The sequence below is a fragment of the Bos indicus genome, chromosome 11 (genome assembly GCF_029378745.1).
Source record: "Bos indicus isolate NIAB-ARS_2022 breed Sahiwal x Tharparkar chromosome 11, NIAB-ARS_B.indTharparkar_mat_pri_1.0, whole genome shotgun sequence".
NCBI lineage: Eukaryota > Metazoa > Chordata > Mammalia > Artiodactyla > Bovidae > Bos > Bos indicus.
Window position 1 is genome coordinate 32,162,920 of NC_091770.1, and position 17,228 is coordinate 32,180,147.

The 17,228-nt window shown below is 35.8% G+C and overlaps 1 protein-coding gene across 23 annotated transcripts in view; it reads right to left on the bottom strand.

Annotated features, from left to right (window-relative positions):
- NRXN1 (neurexin 1) overlaps nt 1-17,228 on the bottom strand; it is a 1,219,761-nt gene that overhangs the window by 154,306 nt on the left and 1,048,227 nt on the right. For 14 of the 23 annotated variants that reach the window (XM_070798622.1, XM_070798623.1, XM_070798621.1 and 11 more), the window contains one exon: nt 1,186-1,275. The exons of the other annotated variants lie outside the window; for them this stretch is intronic. In XM_070798622.1, the coding sequence (XP_070654723.1) occupies nt 1,186-1,275 (90 nt within the window). The remainder of the gene's footprint in view (nt 1-1,185; nt 1,276-17,228) is intronic. 23 annotated transcript variants of the gene reach the window in all.

The window sequence follows — 17,228 nt, forward strand, 5'->3', positions numbered from 1 at the left end:
TTCTCAACTTATTGTAAATGTAGTGCCTTTGCTAAAAGACCAATCAAAGATATATATTATAAATCAATTTTCAGTGGATCACTTTCTCTTTTACCTCAAGATCTCAAATCTAAATTGATAAATTAAAAATATGTAAGATATCTAACATTTCAAGTATTTGTCATTCTAAAATTACCACTGGCAGAAACTAGTCTATAGCAGCTGAAATCTAATTTAAATTTATTGTAAAAATTTCATAATTCACATAATGGTCACATGTATCCATATGCTTTTCTTTAGAAATGTTTATTTTTTTGAATGCAATAGTCCATTGTTATTTGAATTATTCTACTTTTCTGGCAAATACACTGAAAAGAAACACATGGTTTACACTGAGTGTGTCAGAGACAAAACAAAGAAACAAAAACTCCAAAAAGATTTTTCTGATTGGCTTTCAGCAAGTCTATTAAAACAAAACAAATGAAAAAAAACACATAGCTTCAGATGTAAAAAGCGGCTTCAGGAATGATACACAAACCGATGGAGAAATTATGGCACATTTCCATTAAACAGCAATCCTCAGCAACAGTACCAAAATCATCAAATTGAGTATCCATTTTTAGCAGATTGCTCTCTGTTCATAAAAAGCATGCACACAACTTTAAGTTCAGTTTTAATTAGGGCTTGTTCCCAAATGCTCTTAGAAGGTTGCAAACGTTAAAGGGACTTCATTTTGACTGGCAATCCATATTGCCCACTATTTAAGATGCCTAGAGTTTAAACCAAGAGTTTTGTTTGTTTGTTTGTTTGTTTTTCAGGACCATAATAAAGATATCAGAACTACATATATTTTAGTTAATAATTTAGAGGCTGGAACATGTAATATAATCTATGAATGATTTATCATTTTGGGTTAATGCTTGCTGTGAGTACCTTCATAGATTGAGTTAGTGGATTATATTTAACAGTCCCTTTAACCTTAAGTTAACAGGGTAAGATTATTAAACAGCTGGTACGTCTAAAAATGTATAGAAAGTATTATACAAGGAATGCAAATATTACTATCTACATTTTACTGTTTTAAATCTGTTTTTAATTTAGTTTTACGGAAAATTTATTTTTTATGTTTATTAGTGTTACAATGAAGTACTACTTGGTTATGTTCAAATTATTTTTTTATTTGAAGTTTTAATCAATGTTTTTTACCTTTGTCGAGTAGCCATTCATCAACTACTCGACCAAGTCGATATGGAATTCGCTGTCTAGCAATCGCCAGGCGCTCGTTATCATTGTTTCCTTTAAAGTTTAAAGAGACATTTCATTGGTTAAAATCTGTAAGGTCAAAGGTTAAAAGTTAATACTTAAAGCTTGAGCTATACAGTTGCCACATGATTTTTTGAAATTTGGAATTTTAAAAAGTTCTACCTAGAACATTTCATGTTTCAGACTTGTCATTCATTCATTTATTTTATTTTAGCAAACAAAATTATTCCTATGTTAATTGAAAATTAGAAATCTGCATTTGAGCTAGGTTATTAAAACTTATGTTATAGACAGACCCGAACAACCAATTTAAACAGCATATAATAGCTTTGCAAAAAAATGACCGTTGATCTCAGGGTTTTGTCTTTTTGATGTTTCTTATTAACTAGTTAAACATGTTCAGGTGAAACAGGTTTAAGTTTTCAAAATACATTCAATCTCTTATTCCAGATTAGTAATTTATGAACACCAAACTTAATACCATCTTTGGCACACTGAAGCATCTAAAATAGGCCTAGCATACTTTATGTCCTATTCAGAAAAGAGAAATTCTTATTCATCTCATTTAAGGAAACCACAAAGTCTGAATAGTTCTTACATATTCCACAGAAATCGGTTTATCAACCACTTGGACATCATAAGGGAATGCATCTTGCATCATCCAAATATGTTATGATAGGAAAAGGCTTTGACAAAAGTGACTTTATTTGAGTGTCCTTCAGTTTCATTTAAAGCTTGACATGCTGAGGTGTATAACATTTGAAAAAAATTATATACTCAAATATTTGCTTTTTATTAAACTATTCTAAAAAAGGCATGATAGCTTCAGGAACAAACACAAGCCACAATAGTGGTTCCGTATTCATAGCTCTAACTATGTAGGAGCCTTGATACTTTGAACAAAAAATTAATCTAATAAAAACATAGTTTAAAATGACCTTGAGTATTGCTTGCAAATAGATGACTGTTTTCTTGATCTATAAAGCACTTAGGAAGAATCTAGGCTTCCATCTCAGCACTCAATTGTGTATATTGCCAGAAGTTTTTCTATTCTATGAAAATTAGTTAACATGGAGTCTTGCACTAAGGAATTTTAGTAATAGCTCAGATGGGAACTCAGAGGTGAAAGAAATGATGAATGGTAGTACTGCCCATAGGAAAAGACCAGAGCATTTTACTGGGGAAGAAAAAAGATATAAATTTTCTTTCATTTAGAATAATTAATGTGTTTTCTTGGGCTGGTCTTATTATATACTATACTTACCACAAAAAACCCACCATGATATTGGTCACATACTTTTAGAGAAAGAGAAAAGAACTGTCATTTAGACTTTATCAATTTGTCTTCTGAAGTTTAATATGACTGAAAATATTTCATACATTAGAATTTAACTGAAAGTACAAATATCAAAATGGAATCAAATATACAGTTTAATAAAAACACATATGTATTTCTCTGTATTATGAAGTTATTAAAATGTTAGAATATTTTTTCCTATGGGAACATATATTGGTATATTGATAATTTTCTAAAAAGGATAATATAGCCTAAATTACAAGTCTATCTTCATTTTCAAAAAGTGTGTTCAATTTACATTCTCTTTTGTGTACCTGTATACATATATATTTGGAAAAATATACTAAAATTTAATATTGGTTGTCTTATGGCAGCACATTTATTGATGAATGTGTTTTTGACTGATATATGATTTATGTAATGAACATGCTTATGTACATAATTTGATAAACTATTTTCAAAAACACATAATCTTTGCTCTATGGATTTCTTTGTTGACCAACACGCATACCAATTTACACTAGTATAATGCTCCTGACAACTTTATAATTATGTAGCTCTTTGTCCAAGTTTTTATGCTAGAGTGTTCCCATCATCAGAAACGATTTAATATTCCCTCACACACCACCCAAGTCCAGACTACAAATAACCTCTTGCCAGTTACCACTACAATATATTAATATAATTAATAGATCTCTCTGGATCCTCTCTGCAATCAGTCCCACCCATTCTCCACACTGTCAGCTACTACCCAATCATGCTACTTGTCTATTGTAACCTGCCTGTTGCCTATAGGATAAAATATCAACCAACATGATGAGGTTTATGATGACTTCCATGATCTGGTCTCTTCCCACCTCCCCTTCCTCATCTCAAAGTGGTCATTGCCTTGCTCTCCTCTTTCCATCCTCATGGAAACTGAGACTTCTTTCAATTCTTCTAAAGCCCTCCTTTCACCTCTCTGGGCTTCTTCACTTGTACTCTCCTCTACTTGACTTTCTCTCACTCCCAGCTCATTCTCATCTTTCCTTAGCCAAACATGACTCATTAAGGGAGTCTTCTTGGCAGGAACATTAGTTCTCAGGAGGTCTTCACTGATGTTCTCAAGTTAAATTAGGACACCTGAATAAATACCCTCCTTGCACTTGATATATGCCCTATAGAAACAAGAACTAACCTTGTAATTGCACATTCAATAAATGCTTTCTCTCTGAACTCTGAAATTTCATGAAGTCAGGTATTATTTGTAGTGCTTACTGTTGCGTTTTCAGTGTGCACACAATACCTATCACACGAACTCCAAAGCAATATTTGTAGAATGAAGTAATAAGGGAAATCTTGTTTTAAATTCTGATAGCTTCCGTGGCACCATTATCTCATCTTCACAGGCTAACAACATTCACAAGAAAGCAAACACTTGTGCCCAGAGGATAGACTGCATGTAGCTAAGTTTCTCTTTGTACTCTTCAAAGGAAACATGTCAATTATAATTTTAGGTCTTTAATGATTTGAACATCCATTTAGCCAATCAGTTCATTATTTTTTAATAATAACTGCCCTATACCACAAAGTAGATAATCATAGTTATCATTAGTAGGGGAGGTAGAGAGAAACCCTCCCAGGTGGCTCAGTGGTAAAGAATCCACCTGCCAATTCAAGAGACACAGGACACTTGGGTTCAATTCCTGGGTCGGGAAGATCCCCTAGAGGAAATGGCAACCCAGTCCAGTATTCTTGCTTGGAAAATCCCATGGACAGATGAGCCCGGCCAGGTTACAGTACATAGGATTGCAAAGAGTTGGACATGACTGAGCATACACACACACACACACACACACACACACACTCAAAGTAGAGAGAAAAGTTTTACATAATACAGATGGAGGAAATAGATGGCTTTTGAATGATATTGAAAAGAGTGCATAAAAGCACAAGAATACATATATACACATGCATACACACATACAGTTTGCCCTCATACCTTTAACTGGCACCCACAGAACAATTAACATGATTGCTATAGCACAATTTAAATCAGCAATAGCTTTGGAAGATTCTTGATGAGACTCAGCTTAAAAAACAAACAAAAAAACCCCACTGAAATCCCAATGAATAGCAAAGAGGTGATCTAACAAGAAGAAAAAATTAGAGTAGGCAGCAGAGATAGATATAAAATGACATGATAATATTTAAGAAAGATAGCCATACAAATGGGGTCATACAATCCTATAATTCCCGAATTTCAGATGCCTTTTAGTTGATAATAACTTTTAAATTGGAATATTTGATTTTGAAATCCAGTTTGTTGTTGTTCAGTTGCTAAGTCATGTCTGACTCTTTGCAGCCCCATGGACTGCAGCACACCAGGCTTCCCTGTCCTTCACTATCTCCCAGAGTTTGCTCAAACTCAGGTACACTGAATTGGTGACGTCATCCAACCATCTCATACTGTCATCCCCTTCTCCTCCTGCCTTCCAAGGACAGACTTTATTCTTGGTGTAATGGATAGGAAATTAGATGGTGCTTACTTCATTATATGTTGACTTTATTCTCTAAATTTTTTGTTCTTCTACTAGAATTAAAAAATTAATGTCTTTTCTTCAAAAAAATATATAAATACATTCAGTTCAGTTGTTCAATCATGTCCAATTCTTTGTGACCCCATGGACTGCAGCCCGCCAGGCTTCCCTGTCCATCATCAACTCCCAGAGCTTGCTCAAACTCATGTCCAATACATTATTGACAAAGACACATCTGATTATAGTAGAGTGACAGTATCCTTCTAACAGATGATTCCCAAACTCCTTCTAGTAGTGGGTAAGAAATAGCTCAGATTGTTTAAGTTTGCCAGGTATAAGCCCATATTTTGCGTCTACCTCATGATTTTCATTAACAAGTGGAACATGAAAAGTTATAAATTAGGTATATTATTCTAAGACACTGAGCTTCTCAGGTGGCGTTAGTGGTAAAGAACCTGCCTGCCAATGCAAGTAAGACGTTAAGAGACCTGGGTGATCCCTGGGTTGGGAAGATGCCGTGGAGAAGGAAATGGCAACCCATTCCAGTATTCTTGACTGGAGAATCTCATGGACAGAGGAGCCTAGTGGGCTGCAGTCCATAGGGACACACAGAGTCGGACTGAAGCAACTCAGCAGCAGCATTCCAAGATATTGGCCTAAATGCCAATTCTTTACAAATTCATAGTGCTATATTATTTACAACATATCCAGTAACTCTGTGTGATTGTGTTAATTTTATTTAATCTTGTCCACATTTTGGTATACTTCTAAATTTTACATAAAATATAAAGGACATAAAAACAACCCATTTGATCAGGAAAGGTCAAAGATAAATATCATTTCTGATGACCTTTTCTTTGGAAAGTGTTGAGATTTGATACCAAGTGTGTTGGGATGTAGAAATATTACATGGGCTTTCTGTGGACGGTCAGAGGTTGCAGGTTTATACTGATAGAAGATATTTTTTAAAACGAAAATGTATCTGAAAATCCAAATCAAATCAAAGGTGAGAAGCTATTTTCATCTTCAAGTATCCTAAATCCAAGGTGAGAATAAAGCAGTAATGACCCACTTATCTAAGACTTTCTCATTTTGGAATAATAAAAACGGTCCAAGTAGAGTTTCAACTTTTTAAAAAGCGTGCAAATCAACTACAGCAATCTATCGAGCAGATAAATTAGGCTTATAGAACCAGAACTTCTCACTGCATAAAGGATAATAATTTAGTCACATACTTCCTTTATTCTAATAAAAGTGGAATGAGGTTTTCTTTTTGATTTATTTTTTTTTATTCTTCAGTTAATTTTATATGGGTGAAACTTGGTACCTCCGCTGAAAATGTCACCAGTAACATGTACGTCTATGTTAAAGTAATTTTTAAGTAATAAAAGAGTATGTAAATTTTGGTTTGTTTTTCTTTAAATTGAAGGATTTGGCAATTTTTAATTAATAAATTTAAAAATTGAAATATCATTGATTCCTAACATTGTATCAGTTTCAGGATTCAGTATTTTTGACAGGAAGCAGGCCCCATGTGGGGTTTCCCTGGTGGCTCAGTTGTAAAAACTCTGCCTGCCAATGCAGGAGAGGTAGGTTTGATCCCCAGGTGGGGAAGATTCCCTGGAGAAGGAAGTGGAAACCCACTCCAGTATTCTTGCCTGGGAAAACCTGTGGATAGAGGAGCCTACTGGGCTACAGTCCACGGGGTGGCAAAAGAGCTGGACACGGATTAGTGACTAAACAACAGGTCTTCATGGAGTAACACTACCACCAACTGATAGGTTCTAGCTCTAACTGGTGTGGCCACTTAGGTTTAAGGTACTAGGACTCAGTGGTAAAGAACTTGCCTGTCAATGCAGGAGATGTGGGTTCGATCCCTGTGTCAGGAAGATCCTCTGGAGAAGAAAATGGCAACCCACTCTAGCATTCTTGCCTGAGAATCCCATGGACAGAGGAGCCTGGTGGACTATGGCCCTCAGGGTTGCAAAACAGTCAGACATGACTTAGAGACTAAAAAAACAACAAGCTATGTATAATGGGGCATTTCAAACAAAGTTCCACAGGTGAAGAACAGAAAGGAAAATCTGATCATTCAGACTTCAGAGTGTAGCATCCTCAATTTTGATTGAATTCTGGATAGTTTTACTTTCCCATCTAACCAATAATATTTGGTCACAGTATAGTGTATTTATATATTTATTTTTTATAAATCAGCAGATGTCAAGGAAACAAGAGTAATTTCAAAGAATCAAGGTAAGCAGCAAGGAGTAATAAAACTCAAATCCTTGACTTGGAGTTAAATTTCATGGTGGGACTCAGAAAACAAAGGGAATAAAATTATAATCATATTTTTATGACTATTGGTGAGGAGAGACAAGCTATATGAACTTCGCTAACATGTTTTTCTACTCTTATTTTCATAGATCTCCCCTGATGTGTAATTTCTCCTTGGAAATAAAAGTGGCAGTTTTTGATATGACATAGTAATATACGTGGAAAACAATAAGGAAAAGCAACACTATGAACCCAACATTTGTTCAGAATAATATGAAAGTGAAAACACAGATACTTGCTTCTTTTGAAGGCTTCTTAATTCCTGCTCTTTTAAACACTGGGAAAGGAAACACAAAAGGGTTCCTAAAAGCTATACATATTGCAGAGAAGCTTAGGAGTCAACTTTTAGATTTTGTCTATAATTGAGAACATGGCATTTGGATATGCCTAGACCCATAAAGCAAAGTAAAAGTTCAACATAATTTTGAAAAATTACTCAGGTGTTAAAAGCAGAATCGTTATATAATTTCCAACGAAATGCTGTACTAGCAGTTGTTATACAAATCATACAATATAGTAGTACCTAATTTAGCTAGTAATATTCCAAATAAGTAGATTTTGAACATAATTGACACTCCTGAAGGGACAAAGTTGTTAAAAAAATGTAGATGTTCTAATGAAAATATTTGTCCTGTATATTACATAATTTGCTATGATTTTTGTTGGGTACATAACAAACATATACATCCTTTGGCTTCTGACTTCTCTAGTTTCATCTTGAAACCATGTATTTCTAACTCTTTAAATTCTAGTCACTGGACTTCTTTCAACTTCTACAAACAAGCTAATCCTCTGATGCCATTCACCTTGCTTTGCAAATTTCCTGCATCTCTGTGTACACGTCAGCAACCCCACTCACTCCCACATAAACACACATACATACACACACATCTGAGTCTGGCCAACTTATTTCTGCTTTTGATATTATTATTTATCATAATTTATATATAATATAAAGTATCATATAATTTATGATAAATAAGTATATTATTTATGATAAATTCCCTTTATGCTTGGATTTCATATTGCCTTTGTTTTTCCTTCCTTGTCCATCTCTTATCTCTGTTCTCATGCCACTCATCGATGTCATGGATCCATGTCTACTCTTTCTAGACATACCTTATGTCCCCAAAAGTCTTTACTTTCCTTTTCTAGTTTCAATAGTCAAACCCTTTGTTTCTTTAGTATAGCTTAGGTAGACATTAAGAAAGCAATCTGATTCAATGACATCAACATACAAGCGCTGACCGTGTACTCAAAGTACTGTGTCAGGCATACATGCTTGGACTTTGGCTGGGGAGTCAAGGGCCAAATTAAAAAAGTTAGATGGAAATTCAACATAATACATAACTTGGTATCCATCTACAATAAACCACCGTTTGAATTGTAGTTGCCACAGAAGTTCACAGAAGAAAATGGATTAGAACAAAGAAGGTGTGACAGAACACACAGGATTTTACCTAGATTGCAAATAATCTAAATCTTATTGAAATTACAACCAGATAAAAAATGTATTGTAATGTGGATAGTAATCTTCAAAAGGTTGATAAGTAATTATTCTCTGTAACTTCATAAAACTCTACACTCCTACATCTATTTTATAATCAATACATTCTCTAACAGAATATATTTTGACTCAAAATAATTACAGATATGAATAAAAGTGGTTAAAATACTTCTGTCATGCAAAGTGAAATATGTAATACACATAATGTTAGGACTATTAAGTAAAACACTATGTCAGTTGGCAAGAATTTGAGGGTAATAGGCAGAAATGAAAATATTCGTGTTAGGGTGGAGGGATGATGAGTGATCTTTTCCAAAATTTAATTGAATATTGTTGGTATATTTATAAACACTGTAATTTTGCCCCTACTATTTCTTTAAAAAGAAGCATTTTCTACAAATTAAATGTAGTATCTTAACACAATGTTATAGTAAGAGAGGGTGGCACACTCAAGTGCCCTGCCAATCAGCCCACTTGCACAGCTGAAGAAAGAACAGGCTGCTCAAGGAGGGAAATACTCTGTTCATAACTAATGCTTCACAGGGCACCCCAGTTCTTTCTGCAGAACAGCAGGCCTTTGTATCCAGTTAAATAATATCTTCATGTGAGACTGCTGTTATGCTGAACATAGAAAACCACAAGCTATCTATGCAGGCTTTAACAGTGCTTTGGGGAAGAAATTAGAAGCTTAGCGTATTTCTAACTGGCTTAAGAAATTTCTCCCTTCATGTCCCTTTGTTATGTGGAAATACATTAAGATATCTAGTGTGCCTTTATAGAAAGTTTTTTATGAGCATATGTTCCTACTAGCTACTTACATTCAAAATTTTACTTCGGATATTGTTCCATCAAAAGAATTAGAAATAAAGGTAATCTTGTGAACTTTGGGTCTCACTGCCTATGTGTAATGAACAGTGATTTATAGGTTCTTCCCTAAGCCTTCTAGGATGTTGGATTCCTAATACAAAAACAAAAACAAAAAAACAACTGGAGTATCATATCAAAAACCAGCAGTGGAAAAAAAAAGAAATGAAAGCATCAGGGAGAAGCAGATAAGAAAATACAGAACATACTCTGATAAATTAAGGGTCATACTCTGTTATCACGCATACTAAAGAGTTATTTTGTACTAGCTGTGTTGAAACAGACAGGGCCACTGATGGATATCACTCAGTGGAGAGAATAAGAAAAATGAAATGTAAGAACATCCCCACATTACCTTACAAATGGCATTTTGCAATTTTCCCAGATATGAGAACCTTATGCCCTTTCTAAATCGCAATGTCAACATTTAAGCTTATCCACCCTAATAAGAACTTACATATATACTCGCTCATCCTTCTTTTCCCAGTTATTTATTTCTGAAAATCAGAGAAGTACGTGTACAGATGGATTTTCTACCTTCTCATATCAACCTTGACTTTTAGTCTATTCTTCTTAGTATTTAGACTGGTCTGTGGGAGAGGAAATAAGTAAATGTCTCAAAGATGGTCTGATATAGCCTGAAAATGGTATTGAGAAAGTTCCTTATCCTCTAGTGAAAAAAAATATGTCTGATTTCTACTGCATTCTAACTGTTTTCAATGGACTTCACTCTCTCTTTTCTAAAAGTAATTAGAATGCAGGGAGATTTTTTTTCTTCATTTAGAAAGATGAGGTTTCTCTACTGTACACAAATTATTTAAGATTAAATGCCCTGCAAGTGCAGAGGATAGGCTAAGATACAGCTGTTGGATCGATGCCAGTCTCTTCAATTTCATAAAATATAAAACCTCTTAAATAAAATAATCATTTTTCTTTTGTAGGCAAATAGAACACTGTAAATTTGAACTAAAAACCCTAATAACCTTCCCTCAATAAAATTTTATTTTGGTTGTCAGAAATTATTTCCTAGAAGAAAGTGCCAGTGTGATCAGATTCATTGTAGAATGAGATCTCTTGGTATTTAAGATATTGAACTCTAATGCCTGGGTTCAAATCCTGGCTTTACTATTAACTAGCTGGGTAACTCTGAACCAGGAGCATAACACCTCTGAATAACAGTTTTGTTATCTGTAAAATAAGTGTTTATAAGAATAAGTGACACAATATTTACAACATATATAAATCTCTTAGCACAGTGCCTTGAACAGATAACCATTCAGTAAATATTAACTATTACATTGTGATTGTGTCATTATTTGTCATCTGGTAAAATCTGCTTAATATGACACATCTAGAAATATAAAGGTCATGGAAATTCTTTCTCACCCATCTGAGCTCAGGAAGGTAGCTGACATAGGTGTGAAAAGAGTAGAAAACAAATCTGTTTTTCTTTCCTAGGACAAATAAAGGCCAAGGAACTAGACTTATAAGTGATGTCCTGAACCCCATAGGTGCTTTGTCAAAATCACTGCGTTTTTCTCTCAAGCAATGTCAGCTCCTTTCTCAGAGGTTTATGCATGACTACCTGTAAGCCAGTGGGAACAACTGAAAGGAGGTCAAAGGAAAAACACAATTTAGGGGTCCACCATCTGTTCTGTGCAGCAGTGTAGTAACAAAGATGCTCCTGGAATAAGAAAACATTTGATATCACTGAGGTCTCTAAATGACATTTTAATCTGTGTATTAACACTTCTAGGAGATGTACTGCAAATAGAACATCTTTAACTCTTCTTCCTCCTCTCCCCCTAAAATGCTTGTGGCAAAGAAGGGTCATAGAAACTATAAACAGAAGTGGATATTGTTTGGCCTAAAGCAACTTAGTCCTACTACCTGTAACATGAGGTCAGTGGACAGTGAGGCCCCCAAGACATCTTCAACGCTAATGACTGACAGCCCCAAGTTTAAGGTAGAACCAGGAAGACACGCATTATGCCATCTGTTAAAACATGCTATCTGTTGGGTTTTATGATGGATTTAATTTTAGAGCCATTAAAAACAAAATATCATCAATGTTTCTAATACTGAAAATTTCTTTGAAGTGTATGAAATCTTTGAATCGGCAAGGTTTTTTCTTTTTTTTCCTCCTCTTTTTTTTTTTTTTTAAACTATCTCATAGTCTTTGGGAAATGTAAGAAGACTTTCAATCATCCTACAGAGAGACCTTTATAATTAAGCCATTACATTTTTTCTGATTTTTTTAATGTTATAAACTTGGCTCCTTTTTTCTTTCAGCTGAACAGACACACACACCTCTCACCATGTAGACAGTCGTCTTGCTTCTTTCTAACCACCCACCAAAGCATGTCACTGCTCTGACAACCATTTCAAGAGGAGAAAGGCTGACAGAGATTAGATTTTAGGAGCTTTCGATTTTATAAAAAGTGGGTAAGAGACTAGGAGAGAGAGTATAATATGACATTTGAAAAGAGAAGAGGTTTACCTCCTCTTTGTTTTAAATGCTTAGCGCTAGAGAAATGAGAGGACAATTTTAAGAGGGAATCTAAAGCACTTCTTCAAATCAATTGGTGGGTGCTCTTTGCAAACCCCTTTGTCCCAAATTTAGCTAAGTAAAATCTTTTCTCTGGTATCTCAAACACCTGTGATCTAGGGAACTGTACTTTGGGAGGTATTCCTGGTTCAGGAAACATCCTCATGAGACTTCCCATCCAATAAAATCTGACAAGAACAGAGTTGAACATCTGCCGCTAGTGACCCAAGTCTAACTCCCAGCGTGGGTGAAGATCACTCACTGAGATCCAGGCATCCTACAGAATGTAGTAGGTAGAGTAGTTTCATTGCATCACTTCAAATAAGACCATGAATTTCTCCAGTGCCCTCAGTATTCCCCTTTAAACTTAAGTCAACTGTGACTTCTAGTGGATTCCTACTCAGAGAATGGAATGGAGAGACGAGCAAAAGTATAAAATCAGCCAACAAAGTTTAAGCTGATGCTCTGTTAGTAAGAACAGCTGGAATTGACCCACTCACATGTTCTTCTATGTCATTCTGCAACCCAGCTCCTCTACAGTTACATCATGTCATTTTCAAGGATAGGGCTAAACTAGCTGGGCCATACAACCCTGACCTAATTAACACTTCATTACATTTTTTCCTTAAGTCTTTGAAATCTAACTGGCACCTTGCAGTAACTTCAGTGGAAATCAACAGTTTGTAGTTATCCTCCACTCAAGAACCCTTCAAACACTTCCAAACTGTTATGACTTATGTTCCCCCAAAATTCCTATGTTGAAGCCCTAATGCCCAGTACCTCAGAATCTGACTGTATTCAGAGATAGGGCTTTTAAAGTTAGGATTAAATTGATTCCTTTTTAATAAGCACTAATTCAATCTAGCTGGTGTCCTTGTAAGAATAAGAAGACACAAAAAGACGCCTCTGCACATGCCTCTGCATGTGAACAGAGAGAAAGGACCACGGGAAAACTGAGAGAGAAGGCAGCTATTTTCAGTCCAAGGAGACAAGCTTCAGAGGAAATCAACCCTGCTAACATGGGGACCTTGACTTCTATTCTCCAGAACTGTGAGAAAATAAGTTTCTGCTGTGTGAGCCCCCCAGTCTGTGGTATTTTGTTATGGTGGCCCTAGCAAATTAATCTAGGGATGATTTAAAATCATATATTGTTGGCTTATTCAAACACCTTTAATGTTAAGCAGATGTGACTATATTTTGCCACTAATTGCCAAAAGGTCTAGAAATAAGTACTTTTGGATTTGCAATTTAATAAAGTTCTTAAATATCCATTTTAATTTCTAATTCTGGTTAAATAATTTATCTTGTCCTTTTCTGTATTTGCTGCATATCATAATATTCTGCAACACAATTCTGGTACTTAAGCATAGTTACCAAACAAAGTCTACCAATTTACATATTACATTAGGTTAAAAGATAATGATGAAATTGACTTTAGCATGAGGTATATATATGTTTCGGGGCTTTCCAGGTGGCACAGTGGAAAAGGATCTGCCTGCCAATGTAGGAGAGGCAAGAGATGTGAGTTTGATCCTTGGATAGGGAAGATCCCCTGGAGTAGGGAATGGCAACCCACTCAATATTCTTGCCTGGAAAATTCCAGGGACAGAGGAGCCTGAAGGGCTATATAGTCCATGGGGTTGCAAAGAGTCAGACAGGACTGAGCACATGTGCTTGTGCATGGTATATAGAACAACTTTTACAAAAGGAGCTATTTAACCTTTCATATAGATAAATAAAATTTTTCAAATTAAAAAAAATTATTTGAAATCCATTTTCTTTAGTTTGTGACTCCTATAGCTTCATGAGCATAGACCACTGCAGTACTATTAAAAATGTAGTTTTGGCATTCAACTTCTAATGCATTTTACTGCACAAAATAAATCTCTACTAATATTAATGGTTCAATAAGGTAAGATTCTTTTATTGAAATATACTGGTTTTCTTCAAATTGGCAAATATTTTGAGATCACCAAATGTTTATTGTGCCCACGTTCAAAACTGTAGATCAATTCTAAGTCCCAGAGGACATAGCCTATATTACTCATACAAATTTCTATTCTTAGAAACTGCCTGAGGAGGCTTTTAAAATAAACACAAAAATGATTCTGTGAGACAGTAATTAGATTTTTGGGCCTTGCCAAAAGCCATACCACCACCAACAAAAAATAGCAACTTTGACTGTTAACTTGAAATATTTATCATGTAATCAAAACTGGATGGATATCTTACTCTATTCTCATTCTCTTTTAGGGCTTATCACTAAAGAATGAGCCAGGGCCAATTTCAAACGTCTGTGAAGTAGCCCTGCCATAGGGTGAGATCCTCTGCTGAAAGTCTTCAGGGACAGTGGAAGGCCTGGTGAATGGATAACTATACTAATTGGAGCTAAAACAGAAAGACTTGCATACTCAGCAGCTTCAGTTGTGTCAGACTCTTTGTGACCCTGTCCATGGGATTTTCCAGGCAAGAATACTGGAGTGGGTTGCCATTTCCTCTGCCAGGGGATCTTCCCAACTGAGGGACTGAACTCACGTCTCTTGCATTGCACGCAGATTCTTTACCACTGAGCCACCAAGGAAGCCCATCGTAATATCATCTCAAGGTCCCTCCTATTTCCTGAGAAATTGGACTTACCATCACCACTTTTACCTATAGAGTCAGACTGCAATATACCTTTCCATCTGCTTTTGGTTTGGGAAAATGCTTGGTAGAAGGGAGCAGAAAAGTTTTGCCACTGACCTTGACTTCTGCTTTCTTCTAACGTACCTGGAGTCTGAAGAAGAGCCATGCCTTCGTTCTCAACATCAGTGTCTTTCCCTCTCCACTCCCCGTGCTATAGTCCAACCAACATCTGGACTGCAGTAGCACCTGCTACTTTAGCGCTAGACATTCATTCTGGCCCCCACCAGTGTATTTTCTACTCTTTAAGTGGAGGGGTTATTTGAAATAACGTGTTCTCTCCAACAAACTGTAAACTCATGAGAAGAACCGTGTCTGTTTCTGGTCACCTCTGTATTCCCTGCAGAGGACCAGGCACATAGGAGGTATTAAAGGAAGGTTTTTGAATGAGTTACTAGATAAATGAATGAACTGTACCCTCCCAGGCACTTTTCTCTTTAACTATCCTTTGCCCTTCGCCTTATCATACCAAATCTCTCCACCTTGGGATCTATCAGGCCTATCTCATGCTCCCAGCCTCTTCCCCATTAAGAGGGGAAACTTATTGATTCTATTCTCCATTCTAATACAAATTTAGTGATTCTAGTCTCCATTCTCTCCCAATCCTGCTTTTCAAAAGGGAAAATAGGTAGCCACAGCAGAGATTGCTTTTCTAATTAATACATTGGGAAAACAAAAGAAATAGTTGGTTTATATATGAAGTCAATTCCCTTCATGAAATTTGACACAATGACTCTGCTAACTATTTGTAGGGACACAGTAGTTCTAGTTTGGATAGCAAAACTGGGAGTCAAAAAAGGCATAGGACTACTAATCTTTTTTAAGAATCTGCTGGGCATTTTGAGGAGAAACATCACATATAAGCTCTCAGACATAAGTGAGTGCATTGTATGTTCAATATTACATCAAAAAATAGACAAAATTGCAGATATGCTGCAATATATGTTATAATAACTTGGTATTTAATAAAGTTGATGCCAAAAGAAGTCTATGCAAAATATGTTTCACTCTTTAGCTGGCAGTGTGGTATACTAAAAAAAAAACCTCTGATCTAAAAAAAAGCAAGGTAAAAGGTCCCAAGCCTGTCACTAATGACATGCATAGCCAGAGATACTTTATTTGACTAGACTTTAAAACAAAGATTTTAGGTTGCCACACTTTTTATGTGATGACAAAGAAATTTTACCTCATGACTAGGGAAAGGGTCACAACAGAGCATACTATCAAGAATACACAGCTTTTCACACACTCGATGTTGGTCACAATAACATAGGTGAAAATTATAGCACGTGTAGCTGACATATTTCTCATTAAAAAAGAAAAGTCTCCTTTTAATAGTTCCAAGAAAGTTTCCAGTTTCAAATCTGTGAAACCTTGATTTTTCTATATATTTAAACTATAGGGCTATTAACATTTATGGAAAGAGATAATCAAATCTATTTGATTTTATAAGGATTAAAAAAATCTCAGGTTCAACTCTCAGTAATGTACTCAATTCAAAGACATGTTAACATTCCAAGTGTCATCACATCTGTAAAATGGGGATAAATTGCAAGATTACTTGTAAGAACGAAGGTCCGTCTAGTCAAGGCTATTGTTTTTCCAGTAGTCATGTATGGATGTGAGAGTTGGACTATAAAGAAAGCTGAGCACTGAAGAATTGATGCTTTTGAACTGTGATGTTGGAGAAGACTCTTGAGAGTCCCTTGGACTCCAAGGAGATTAAACTAGTCAATCAACTAAGGAAATCAGTCCTGGGTGTTCACTGGAAGGACTGACATTAAAGCTGAAACTCCCATACTTTGGCCACCTGACACAAAGAGCTGACTCACTTGAAAAGACCCTGATGCTGGGAAAGATTGAAGGCGAGAAGAGAAGGGGATGACAGAGGATGAGATGGTTGGATGGCATCACCGACTCAATGGACATGAGTTTGAGTAAACTCCAGGAGTTGATGATGGACAGAGAGGCCTGGTGTGCTGCAGTCCATGGGGTCACAAAGAGTCAGACACGACTGAGCGACTGAACTGAACTGACTGAAAACACCTGAGAACAGGTTCTGGTACACAGTCATTGTTAACGCTATGATGGCTATTATTGCTTTCACAGACTGCATGGAATCACAGACCGGCAGGAATGAAATAGACTTTAAAACTAGAATCTGGTCCAATTCTCAACCTGTTCAGTTTGTGTTTGATAACCTTGAGAGATTGGTCTCTTGAGCACAAGATAATT